This window comes from Pteropus alecto, unplaced genomic scaffold, assembly GCF_000325575.1.
Source record: "Pteropus alecto unplaced genomic scaffold, ASM32557v1 scaffold25, whole genome shotgun sequence".
Classification (NCBI taxonomy): domain Eukaryota; kingdom Metazoa; phylum Chordata; class Mammalia; order Chiroptera; family Pteropodidae; genus Pteropus; species Pteropus alecto.
In genome coordinates this window covers 4,424,663-4,438,673 of record NW_006441955.1, presented here as the reverse complement: position 1 = coordinate 4,438,673, position 14,011 = coordinate 4,424,663, and the positions used below count along the sequence as shown (strand labels likewise).

Here is a 14,011-nt window from a genome sequence, read left to right as displayed (position 1 = left end):
CCTTTTCTCTGAAAGTTATTGTAAAATGAAAACATTATGCAAAAACAATATTTACAAGATGATGTGCTGAGACAATGCTCAAGTATCTATGGAGCCCCAAGACATATCAGGTATTATGCTAGAGATATGCACCAAGATAAGACAGTCTATGATCTCAAGTAATCTAGTCTCCTGAAAAGTAAAATCACTTGGTTGGGTAGTACATTGTTTAGTGAGAGGTTGGTTATCTTCTAACAGCTTCTAATATCTGCTTATTAGAATCCTATTCATTCTTCTGGGCTATGCTAAAATGTCACCTTATCCACATATGTTGCCCATGATAAGAGGATCTGATCTCTCCTTCCTTAAATTTATTCAAATATTTCAATACTCTGATAGTATATAAATACATGCCATGCACTAGTCACTGTCTTAGATATTAGGGGCACAACTCTGAGCAACAGTTTATAGATGTAGGCCAGCAATAATCAGGGTCCAAATCTACTTTCTTATCTTAATTCCCAACAGACTCCTCCATGAAGCACTACATTTCAGTTACATTGTAGTCCCTATTCACAAGACTCAGGCTGTTCCCTCAGTGGAAATGCCTGAGTCTTGTTTCTGTGTAAATAATAAAAGCTAACTCTATTGAACACTTAATTTGTGTCAGCATGGTCTGACACATGTCTCTAAACATTTAACATGTATTAACTAATTAAAACCTCACAACAACTACATATGATAGGTATTATTATCCTTATTTTTCAGAATAAACAGAAAAGTTTACTCTTTTGCAATGACATAGTACCTAGAAAGCAGCAAATAAAAACGGAGTGCCTAGGCTTCAATCAACCCAAGCCCTGTTAAATAAGCCTCGTCCCATGCTCTTGTGCTAGACAAAGTCCTTCTTAAGAGATAACAATATAAACCTTTTCACGCTTTGGAGTTAGTATATGAAATAGAAAGAACAAGAGCTAAAACTAGTCGGAAAACTTGGGTTCAAGTCCTAGTTACACTACTTGTGTGACCTCAGGAGGACAGCACTTAACACCTCTGAGATGTATCCATAAATTTCAAAAGGAGTTAAAATCACCAGCTACCTCACTGGTCTGCTGGAATATCAGGTGATATAAGATATGTAACAATAGGGGGCAGTGAGGCCAAGGAGTCCCTGTGGCAAAACTATTTTCAAGATAACATGAAGATGCTCTCTGTGTTTTTCACTGTGTTGGCATCTGCACTGATGGTGGAAGAGCAATGGTGGCAAAACTGCTGGTACCTTGGCACAAATGGAGGCACTGGCACTAACCTGAACCGTAGTCACTGTATTCTTCACTCCCATGTACTTTCGGGGAAAAAAAAAATCCTATTTCACTTAAGAATACCCTTAAATCTCAACCCTTGAGTATATGCTTTTTAAATAGTCTTCATGGCAAATGGGAAGTATGCATAAAGCACTTCTGATGCATACCAAAAATGATTATCTCAGGGAAAAGCACTTGCACAATTGTCTGAGTTATGAATTAACTTTTCTAATGGAACATCATTTTTACCTGAAAGGACAACTGACAAACTATATTATTCACACTGGAGTATTTGGCAGACATTTTCCTGCAAATGACCAAAGTGACCCTCTCATTTCGAGGAAAATTAACAATTTTGGTTTGTTTGTTTGTTTGCCAATTCAGGCATTCAAGAAAACATTAGAATTTTAGAAAACTTATATTCACCAGTGACCATGACCTTCACAGATTCTCAACACTTAAAGCCTCTTCTGATGAGTTTGGAGCAATATCAATAAATGTGATTTTTAAAAATGTCACATAATAAAATGTGTCCATGTATGAATGATCTGCAATGACCAATGCATGATGTTACAAAATCATACACAGAGGAAAAGATCCATTCAAAAAGATCCATTCCACGCATTTATGGCATGACCTCAATTTATCTCATTAACCAAAAAAATGTAGATTCCTAAAAGGAAAAGACTCAATTGGTTCACATTCAAAAGTTCTGCAAGATGGCTCGAAACTTCCACACAGAGACCATGGTCAAGCACAAATCTACATACTTCAAATAGTCATTTTCTAAGTGTAGTCTTTCCATTTAAAACTCAGAGAATACCTGAGCAAGTAAAAGTCAGACACTGTCTCCTACATATCTTAGTACATCTTTTCAAGCCTAAGTCCCTGGTCTGTGACTCTTTTTAAATGAAGACTATTTTCTCAGGGATCTGAATCTCTGAAGCTTTTTTCAGTGGGACAACTGAACATATTTTTCCTAAACAATTACATTTATCACTGAAATAATCCAAAGTTACACTTTTATTCAACAAAATATTTATTGAGGGCATACGCGTTCTTATCAGGTACGGCCCAGTGTCAAGGCAGTGAAAAATATATAGTCCTCAATTCATCTCAAAGAATTGCCATCATCCTCCCATTACTCTACCAGAAAGCCACGGATGATTCTGAACTTCTTTTACTCTATCCTCTTACGTGCAACAAGTTGCCAAATTCTGTTTGTTATACATATATCTTTTGTATTTATCCTCTCTGGGGCACTCTTATTGCCTTTGTTCAAGACCTCATTACCTCGCTCCAGAACCTCTGCAGTAAGCTCCAAACTGGGCTTACCTTCAATTTCACTTCTCTCCAAAGCATCCCACAAACAGCTCCCACAAATGTGACAATGACCCTTCCCTGACAAAAATACCCAATGCCTCACTCTAATTTATAAAAAAGGTGTTTTAATTTCTCATTCTGGTATGTGAATAACCTTTGATCACCCATCTAGTTCCAGACCAAACTCAAGCCTCCTTCCTCTCACTTCCCATGTACTATTCTAAAATATATCTACACTTCTTACATTTCTCAAACTTAAGTCATCCTTTTACATACTTCCAAGTTTTTGCATATAACTTCCCTTTACCTGGAATGTGTTTCTCTTTCTTCTGAAGTTGGGTAAACATTCATTCCTTTTGCTTCTATCCATGCCTATCCCCCTTCTCTTTTTCATCCTTCAAAACCTGCATCGAAATCATCTCTTCTGTAAAGCTTTCCCTGCCTCCACCAGTTCTCTGTTCTACATATCCATAGCTGTCTATAGTATTTACATTGTACTGTAATTATCTGTCCCAAAATATGCACCTTGAATAAGTGATTTAGCATACCATGCCTTAGTTTCCTCATCACTGTCTCTCGGGATTGTTTAAAAAAGTTAAATGAGAAAATTCAAGTAAGCCTTTGGTACAGAACCTGCACCCAGCTGCTATCCCCATTATGTCTTTCTAGTAAATATTCCCCCAGTCATTCCTATTAAACCGAGAGCTCCCTGAATAGCAGGGAATCAGCTTTGTATCCCTGGTACCATGCTCAGTATGTGCCATTTTCAAGAACCTAATTTGGGTTATTTCCAGCCGAAACCCTAGGCTAAAAAAAAAAGAGAGAAAGGAATCCCAGAAACAGCAGCACCATAATCATCAGCAACTTTGTAAAATAAAAATAATAACAACAGTTACTATCTTTTGAGGCTTGCTATTTGCCAGGCATCATGTTGAGTATTTACATGCATTTTCTCTAATCTCACAACAATTCTAAGGTCAGTATTGCCAACTTCATTTTACTAGTGACCCTCTACTCCACATTTAGGCTTCCTATGTAGACAGGACTTCCTCTGCAAAAGAGGAATAAAATCGAGAAGATATGTTTGGTTTGTTTTCCTCAGCAACTTGGGTATGCTCCCTCAGTTGACATATTAAAATTAAAGAGGGTACAGTAGGTCAACCATATTTGACTCTTTGCTCTTTAAATCCACACAGGAAACATTCCTGAGTCTTTCTTTGGCCAGTCTTCCAACCTCTCTCACACTTGGTGACAGATTGCTCACCTCATGCTACCTGCCATGATTCACACTAGTCTCTTCTGATCAATGTTCCAGGTTCCCTTGCCTCCCCTGGGCCCCCACACAGTGACAACTATGAACTTGGACACACTGAGTACAGGAGAAACTCTGACAACCAAACCACATGATAGCATGAAAACACTAACTGCTATCAAAGTCAGAAGCATGCTGTACTGTTTAGAAGAGAAAACAGCAGTGAAGCTAGAACTGCAAAGAAGCTAAGGCATGATGAAAAGAGAAGTTAGTGTGACTAACTTCTAAAAGTTAAGTTAGAAGTGTGACTAAAAGAGAAGTTAGGGTAACAAGGAAGGGAAAGCATTAACAAGCAGCACCATGCAATGAAAACAGCATGGGTTTGAATCCAGGCTTGGCCACTTCTTATACATGTTCCTTGGATTAAAGCTTCAGTTTCCTTATCTATAAAATGGAAATAAAAATATCTATCAAATAAACATGAGGATTACAGTACCTAGCACAACACTAACTATACCCTTAATAAGTGTTTGCTTCCTCTCTACCCCACTTCCTTCTCTTATTCATCAGATGCTCACTTCTAGAACATAATCACCTTCTCCAGAAAAGATTTGCAATCACCCTCTTTAAGATAAAAAAAAAAATCTCATTGACACCAATCTCTACTTGACTTAAATCACCCATATGCAAGGACTCAGCTCAATTCTCTTTTATATGATCCTGATTCCTCACACGAGGCGGTCACCCAAGGCAGATGCCCTCATAAAGCTAGCAACACAACAAAGATGCAGATTCTTTATGGTTTATCTGAATTCTCATTCTTTTTCAAGGGTATTAGTCAAACTGTCTTAGGGTTCTCCAAATTTAATATTGAGAAAATACAATGATAGAATACAACCTGAATTTATATGCTGGACCACTGTTACATGTAGTGTACATTTATTAAATCATGATCATGAGAACGAATGTTCATAGACTGCATGTAAAGTTAATGAAGGAGGTTGGAAAGACAAAGATGACCTTGGCAGAAGTGAACATTTTCTTAGAGAATTCACCAGATAGTTAGCTGTCTAAAAGTAAAAATAAGGGTGAGTGCGGTCTAGGCGTTACCAGGAGATAGAGCTTTACTTCAGGTATATTTAATCTGGGGTCAGAGAACTACCTGAAATTGGGCAACCAGGAAACCTCCTCCAGAATAATAATTTTCAAAATGTGAGATGCTTGAGGATAGGCATTTTGCTTTGCTCACTACTTTATACTCAGAAACTAGCCTAAGGCCTGGTATACAGTAAGCACTCAAATATTTATTGACAAGAATGAATGAATGAAATTGAATACTGCTATTTTTCTCAAAGTAGCTAGGGGCTGCCTGGGCAGGGCCCTAAGCTCTCAATCTTCTGACTTCAGAGCAATTATACATTTATCTGTCTCACATCTGGGCTTCTAAATAAGACTGCGTATATAACATGCTTTTATTAAAAGTTTGAAAACAATGGGAAATCTAACTATAGTTATCATTTCCTTCCCTGAACTCCTATTACAGTTACAAGGGTATATACAATGTAATACTTAACTGTCTCTCAACTTAGTTTTGAGTCACCAAAGTTTCTCCAGGTATGAGATTACATTTTACGTAAGCAGTACTTGCCTACTGAACATTCATATAATCTGTACTTTATTGTACACTAACTCCTCAGAGAAAATTTCAACGTTTCTTCTATCTGGCAACAAATGAACGTTTTACACCATTTTAATATATTTTGCACTCTACTATGCTATTCTTTTGATTAATAGAAAAATAAGAATTAAAGTGTCAATAGGAGTGATAATAAACAAATCTTATAAGCAGAACATAATGAGAAACCATTAAGCATGCTGAAAACAGTACATCTTTATCATCAATGGGAAATTCCTTAAGATTTTGGCCCATTGTTTATTTTTGAAGGAAAGTAATAAAATGTATGAATACATCTTACGAATATTATGTCTAAAAGGCAAGGTGTCATTAAGGACTTTGTTACTGTGATAAGAATACATCCCCCTTATAACCTGCAAGTCTTTGTTCAACTCACACTGTCTACTTTCATGCATATTTTCAGGTACACATTATACACTAAAGTAGGAAAATTCTTTTCTTTGTATATCATAATTTAGTCTTCACATTAACAGGTACCAAGCAATGTGTTTTAAAATTGGGTAAAAAAGATTACTTAACAATATATATTAGCAATTTCTCAGGTAGTAGTTAATGAATAAGTCTAAGATTATTCCCTATGCCCTTCCAAAAAAGATATTTAGAAAAAGATAAGCACACCATCACCACCAATAAAAATGGACAAAGAAATTAACAAGTCACCAAACAAGAAATAAACACATTAAAATAATTTTTTGGGGGGTGGGGGAGAGTGGGTTGGCATTCTTTTAAAATTATAATACTAAATACCTAGGAGTTTGATGAAGCAGATGGGAGTAAAAACCAACAATCTTTCTTAAAAGCAATTAGGGAGGATTGCTTTTCTTCTGACAAATTCTTTTATGAATTTATCCTAATGATTTGGTTAATGATTTATGTACAAAGATTTCAATAAAATATTATTTTAAACAGGAAAAAAACCTTTAAAATAGATGAATGGTTAAAAAAATGGTTAAATTTCACAAAATGGAATATTATTTAACTATTAAAATCTTAGAACTTAAAACTTTTAGATTCATAGGGAAATGTTCATAATATTTTAAATTTAAAAATCTGAAAACTTAATTTACACAGAATGACTCAATTTTTTAAAATACACACACACCCAAAACAACTCAAGGATCAGAAGGAAATCCATAAGCATGTTATTAATAATTATTTTGGGGTGGCAGGATTATGAATGATAATTGGTATTTTTATGCTACTCTATTTTCCCAAATTTCTACTATGAGCAGATATTAATTTTACTACTTAGAAATTATGGAAAAGAAAATGGTGTGATAAAAAGATAAATTACTAACAAAAAAATGAAACTAAACATCTACCCTAATACTAGCTACTCACTAAGCCAAACAGTGGTTAAGCTTGGGAAAAATTACAATTTCAAATATTCAAGAAAGATCTTAAACAGAAAGCAAATTAGGAAGAGGAAATGTACACCAGTGGGATCCAATCCTCCTACAATACAAAAAACTCCCAATATATAAATTCAGTGGCATTTCCCCACTAACACCTACTATATTTATAACATCTAATTAGAGAATTAGTTATACCTGATTTACTTCCCTTACAGTCTAAATGGTTATTTACTTGTTTTTATTTTAGGAAGGGCTGTCATGTAAAAACCAAAAATATAAAACTGCAGTGGGAAACTTTTTTAAAGTCAATAATGAACAGAAGATAATGGAATCTTTTTATTAATGATAATGAAGAAATGGCTGTTTTTAAGGCAGAAAATACAAGCTTCAACCATGGGTTAGTGTAATGATGTACTGTCTATTCTTCTGAATGATTAATGATGAGACATGCCATTCTGAGTTGATTGATGTTAATGCAGTAGGAGCAATGCTGCCCTAATATACTTGATCGATATAACTTTTCTGAATTAAACACTGTTCTTCATCGCTGGGCTGATATGTAGGAATTCTACATTTTAATAAATGTGTGAGCTCTAAAGGACTGAGTTGAAAAGGTTAGCTATCAGACCAGTCACAGGTGACTTTCACTAAGACAGTTTTTACATTATATATTTCTGAACAACTTGAAATTTCAGAGCTAGTATTATTTTTAATGTTGATTATTATTATAAGAATTATGTGGTAACATAATTTTATTTCAGTGCCCTATACATATTTTTACTACTCTAGCATGTTTCACATTACATTATAATTACTTCCTTAAAGTCCCCTGACATCATTGCCCATGTCTTATTTACCTACATATCCTCAGTTCTGAGCGCAGGGAGTACACATACTACATAAAATAAATGTTTGAACTCAATAGCCAGTATAATACCAAAGCTGCTTTCCACCCAGTGTCTAGTCCAGAACCTATATATGCAAACACCTTTAGATGACTGATAGCACAAGGGATCTTTTTTTTTGGCCCTTATTCAAAAGAAAAAATAACCAGTTCATAAAGATAAATTGGCAACTATTTTCTTTTTAATATCTCTGAAAAAGGACAGAAGAAAGCTGTATTTACAAACCTTTTTAAAGTCCTAACATGCTAGAATTATAATTTCAATTATTGCCTTTTCAAAACTGAAGTAATTTAAATTGACTTTGTTTTGAAAGTTTATTGGCATCTCTTTAAAATTGGAGATATTCTGAAATATCAAGTTACCAGAACTGTGAATCACTGTAAAGATAAATAACCTATTGCTTCAGGGAAGTTTTTTCTCTTCCTGGCACCAATCCTCTTTATTATAAATAAATGAGGTTTCAGAACAGAGGATATGTAGGACAGCTAGAGATTTAAACCATAGTGGAAATGAAGGTAATGGGTAACAACCCAATTACATATTATTTCCCAACACTTGACCTTCTTTCCCATTTCTACTGTCCAAGCTCATAGCCAAAAGCGATGCTCCCCCCACCCACCTGTGTATTAGGTCCCATCCTCTCTTGCCTTCTCAGGGGCTCTGATGCAACAATTCAACTTTTCCTCTTTACTGAATCGCTGACAATAGCATAGAAACATGCTATTATTTCTCTTATTTAAAACAAAACACAAACTCCCTTGTTCTCATTCTCCCCTCCAGCTAGTGCCGTATTTTTGACCTTCCCTTTACAACAGAACTTGAAAGCACTGCCTATGATCTTAAAACGGCTCTTCTTAAGGTTACAAATGGACTCTAAATTGTTAAATCCTGTGATTTCTTAGCCCTCAACTTGATCTATCAGGAAAGAGCACTTGACACAGTTGCTGATGCCTCTTTCCTCCTAAATACACTTTCACTCTTGCTTCCAGGGTACCACATTCTCCTTCCATTTGCTTTCAACCTCTTTTGCTAGTTCTGCCTCATGGCTGTGCCCTCCAAACAAATGCTGGAGTGCTGCAGTGCTCACTACTTGGACCTCTTCTCTTTTCTCTTTACCCTTACTCTCAAATTCTCATAACTTTAAATATCAGCTATATGCCAAAGACTTCCAAATTTATTTCTCCAGCGTGAACTTTTCTCCTGAACTCTGCACTTCAACTGTCTACTTGACAGCTCCATCTGGATGTTTGATAGAGACCTAAAACTTGTTTATAAGCATGTCCAAGGACAAGCTCCTGATGCCCACATCCCTCACCAACCCCCCTCACACACACACAAACTGGCTCCTCTTGCAATCTTCCCTATTTCAGTTAATGATAACTCCATTTTGTCGCTCAAGCCAAAAATTTTGGTGTCAACTTGGACTCCTATCTTTTTCTCACGTACTAAATTTCAACCTTCAAAATAAATACGAAAACATACAATAAACTATTACTTAGCAATATAAAAGGAACAAACTACCAATTCACACATGAATGAATCTTAAAAGCATTATGCTGAGCTAAAATAAAGCCAGACAAAAGATAGTACATAATGTATGATCCCATTTATGTGAAAATCTGCAAGAAAAATATAGATTGGCAGTTGCCTGGAGCCAGGGGCTAGGAGTGGGGACTGATTGAAAGACTAAAATAATCTTGTGAGTGATAGAAATGTTCTATATCTTGATTGTGGTAGCAGTTATATGAGCAAATAAATTTGTCAATACTCACTGAACTTTGGAATGTGTACATCTTATTGTATGTTAATTATACCTCAAAAAAGTTGATTAAACACACATATACAATTTGACCTCTTCTTACTGCCTCCGTGCCCCCACTGCTACCATGGGAGCCACCATCATCTCTCATATGGATTACAACAGCCTCCTAATTAATTTCCCTGCTTTTGTCTCTGCCTCCTGCATTTTATTCTCAACACAGAGGCCAGAGTGATAACTGTTAAAAAATCATACCATGTCACTCATCTGCTTAAAACCCTCTAATGGCTTCTCATTTCAATAAAATTCAATGTTTTTACTGTGGTATATAAGGCCTCACATGACCAGGCTCCCTGTTACCTCTTAGACCTCATCTCCCACTGCCCCTGCACCATGGTTATTTGTACTCCAACCATAGCTGGCCTTCTTGTTCTTCAAACATGGCAGGCACACTCTTCGGCACTTACTGTTCCTTCCACCTAGAATGATGTATTTCCCCGCAACCCCCCCGCCCTCCTCCAGCCACACACCAAAGCCACAGAGCTTGTTCCCTCACTTCCTTCAGGTCTTTCACCAGAAGACACTATCCCAATGACTCTTCCCCTGGCCACTCTAAAATTTCAACTCTCCACCCCCACCAACACACACACACACACACGCTCACTTCTATTTCATTTTTTCCTTTCCTGCTTTTTTTTTCTCCCTAGGACTTAGCACTCCATTATTTACTTACATTTTACTAATTTATCTTGTATATTGGCTTTCTCCTTTACCAGAATGGATGAGGAGAAATGCCAAGAAGGCAAGGAATTTTATCTGTTTTGTTCACTACTGTATCCCCGGAACTTAGAATAATGTCAAAAACATAAATAAATGTTATCTGAACAAATTCTAGCTTTCCCTTTAATAGTTGATAGAACTAGAATTTGTTTTGTAGATTCAGCAGTTGATAGTTCATTTGCTTTAAAAAATTCTGGCATATTAAATAAAAACTTCAATACATTTAGACATATGTTAATGTGTATCAACTAAACTTGCTTTCAATTCTAATCAAGAATATAAGATCAGACATTGAGAATTTTTTATCAAACTTTCAGAGATTTTCTTATAAGCAAGGACTTATGAATGTGAAATAACTCTTATTGCCAAGAATATATATAGTCTTATTGAGTTCTTAAAAAAGCTAGATAATATCATGTTGCTTGAGACTCCCATAACTATCACAGTAGAAAATAAAGTAATCATTACGTCAGTCTCTGAACTAAGAATCCATTTTAAAAATACATATAACTCTTATTTATCCCTGTCATTTAAATAATTCATTAAAGGAATTGCTTCTCTTACAAGCAAGCCACATAAATCTGGAACTATTAAAGGGGAGATCAGTTTAACATAAATAATTTATAAGTAAATCAGAAGGTAGAGGTGCCTTTGCTCTAGAGTCTGAGTCTCCTCTCCTTTAAAGAGGAAAATAATACAGCTCCTGGAAGTCCAAAGAAGGCATCTCCTTAGTAACTGCAGCAGAGAGAATTCCATACTGCAGCCTTTACCGGCATCCAGCAGTTATTATTTGAAACGCATGAAAGTATTCAACTTCATTCAAGAAAAGAGTTGTAGTGTGTGGGCATTATCTGCTTTAGTTTATAAACAGCATTATATATTTAATCTAAAAATAAAGGCCTTGAGAATGCAGTTAGCATTAATATATTGGCTAGATGGAGAACCAGAGGAGAGAAGAAGCAATTAGGGGGATCGTTTTATAAACTATATAAATGTCTAACCAATGTACTGTATACTTGAAACTAATAAAATAAAATTTTAAAAAAGCAAGAAAAATAAATAAAGGCCTTGGGCTTTCATAATAAGATTTTAAATGTCTTAAGAATTTTATGAAAATTTCAGGACAGTATCATTAGTTTAACAGCTCTAAATAAAGAATATGACCAAACACAGTAAACATTTTTAAGTATGCTTTTCCCTAAAAGCGTTAGCAATATCACTTTTGAGTACATTAGTTTGTATTTACTGTAAATAAGCTACATCTTTCATTTCTACATGTCAATTTCTTAAACAGGACAATGGAAATAACTGCAATATACTATCCCAACAGAATGACAACAACTGTCTGAACCTCTCATATAACATACCTGGTCACTGTGAGGCTTCATAACCAAAACATTTTTAAGCTATTAATTTACTTAATATTTATTTATCTTAGTATACTTAGCATCTATCGCAGTGTTATTGTCACTTGTAGTTCAGAGAAAGTGCTAACATCTCCAATCTTCTCATTTCTAAGTTTCTTGGACTTCTTTAGACATAAAATAGAGGTTACTCTGGATAGGTAAAATGACAAAAACATTACTAACAAAGCTAATAGGTGCTCCTAATATATGACAGGATCATTAAAATCAACTTTTATTTGCTGATTTACATTCTTCAAAGCAAGATGAAATGAGAATGATCATACAGTACCTTACCCTTTCTACCGGTGAACCATAGCATGCAATGCCGAAACATAGCAGTGGCAGATGGCATTGGTGTTATTAACTATAAAAAGGATGATAGCAGAGAAATGATGGCTGGCAGACAAGACACAGAAATGCAGATGAAATGAATGCAAACTTGTAGTTCTTGAAGCAAAGCAAAACCTTTAAACCAAAGGTCGCCACTAGCTTCAATTTAATTTACATTTTGAGTTTACACAGACAAACACTGCAACCTTCACAATTAGTCTTTAGACTCTTCATGCAGAAGCAGACCCACACTCCTTGATAAAGAAGATCAGCAACCTTCTGTAAACACAAGCCAGCAGCAGCAGCAGCCCATTACTCTCTCCCTTCACTGATTTTTATCCTTTAAAATTTTAATCTCCAATTGCGGCCAGATCCACAGTCGTTTCAAACAGCTCTGTATCCACTGCAGATACAAATCCCTGCCTAACCTGCAGTACCACTTCATCCAGAACGTTCCTGTGCGCTCATTCATGCAGGATCAGTTGCAAAACCATTCAAGTCATCCAGCAAACAACCCAAGAGAGAAGGAAAGAAGCAGTTGGGACTGTGAAGAGAGAGAATCTCTTCTTTCAGCTCACCCTGGAAATGGAAGGTTTTCTGATCAACAGTTATTGTGAAGGTGCTGTCGTCCTCATCGTCTATACCAATCACAGCTCCCTGTGAAACAAAGAGCAAAATCCCAATAAGGCAAACAATGACATCAGCAATATTCACTACTGCTACAGCCCTGGAATGCTCAATGCACCGACGACACTGGAAGCAAGCTAGACACACAAAAGGGGTATCTGAGACTTTAGTTTTGCTTAAGATGAACGAAAGGAGAGGGGATGGCAGGGCACTGCAGTACTTTCTATCTTAAGGGGCATGGATGTAGTGGGAGGGGGAGGGGACAACCACAGAAGCTTCAGTCCAGAATCTGTGTTTAAGAAGCATTCGCTGAGCCTTTCTGAGCTTTAGGTTGCTCTCTAAAATGAGAGTTAAAAACCTCTGCCTCACCAGGTTGTTGTGAGACTCAAAGAGCACACGTGGCTCTTCATCTGGCTGCTTCTGTTATACTTGTTAATGTAGAAATTCTGGGTGATACTGGCTTCAAAACACTGTCCCAATCACTCCTTCCAGGTATGCTCCCATAAGCACTTGTACGTAGCTCTGCTACTGCACTTTCCACATTATACCGTGATTATCTGTTTATTATGTTTGCCTCCTCCCATTGATCTGCTATGAGATCTTCGAAGTCAAGAACTATTTTATCTATTTAGATACATGACACTCAAATACAAACTTTGTATATGTTTTCTAAATAAAAGCTGGAACAATTCTCCAAAAGAGGGAGAAGGAGGGGATTGCGTTTATAAAACTGTTTGCTTCAGGAAGGGTGGGTTCTAAAACTTTTATGTTTTTGCATTCAACTACATGTAATTATTAAGAAAACAGGGATTAAGGGAAGTGATAGGAAGCTATGCAAAATAGTCTATTGGTTAGCGTCCTTAAGAAATACATGTCTTAGGTATTCCAGAGAGAAAAGCTAGAGAACATGAGGTAGGTAAAATGTCCCAGGTTGGTAACAAAGAAGTAGTGTGCCACAGACAAAATCAGGACCTTGAAAATGGGGGTTGAAAAGACTCAAGGAGACAAAATACCCATCAAAAAAAAAAAAAAAAATGCTACTCCTATCCCAGGTGGATTACATAACAGAGCCAAACATTTATTCATTTGTTCTCAGAGGCTGTGTGGATGAACCCTCCAACTCTATACAAATCGCATCAGCAGAATTATCTTAATTATTCCTCAGTTTCAGATGGGGTAGGGATTTTTATCCCTCTTTTCAGGTAAAGAAAGTATTTCCGGAGAGTATTATGACTTGCCCAAGGTCACACAAAGGGTTAATGGCAGAACTAGAACCACTGACATGGTATCTTACT

General features: G+C 36.1%; 1 protein-coding gene across 3 annotated transcripts in view; it reads right to left on the bottom strand.

Annotated features, from left to right (window-relative positions):
- The window catches only part of OSBPL9 (oxysterol binding protein like 9), a 112,451-nt gene that overhangs the window by 65,535 nt on the left and 32,905 nt on the right, over positions 1 to 14,011 (bottom strand). For 2 of the 3 annotated variants that reach the window (XM_006919184.3, XM_006919185.3), the window contains exon 3: positions 12,668 to 12,746. The exons of the other annotated variant lie outside the window; for it this stretch is intronic. In XM_006919184.3, the coding sequence (XP_006919246.1) occupies positions 12,668 to 12,746 (79 nt within the window). The remainder of the gene's footprint in view (positions 1 to 12,667; positions 12,747 to 14,011) is intronic. 3 annotated transcript variants of the gene reach the window in all.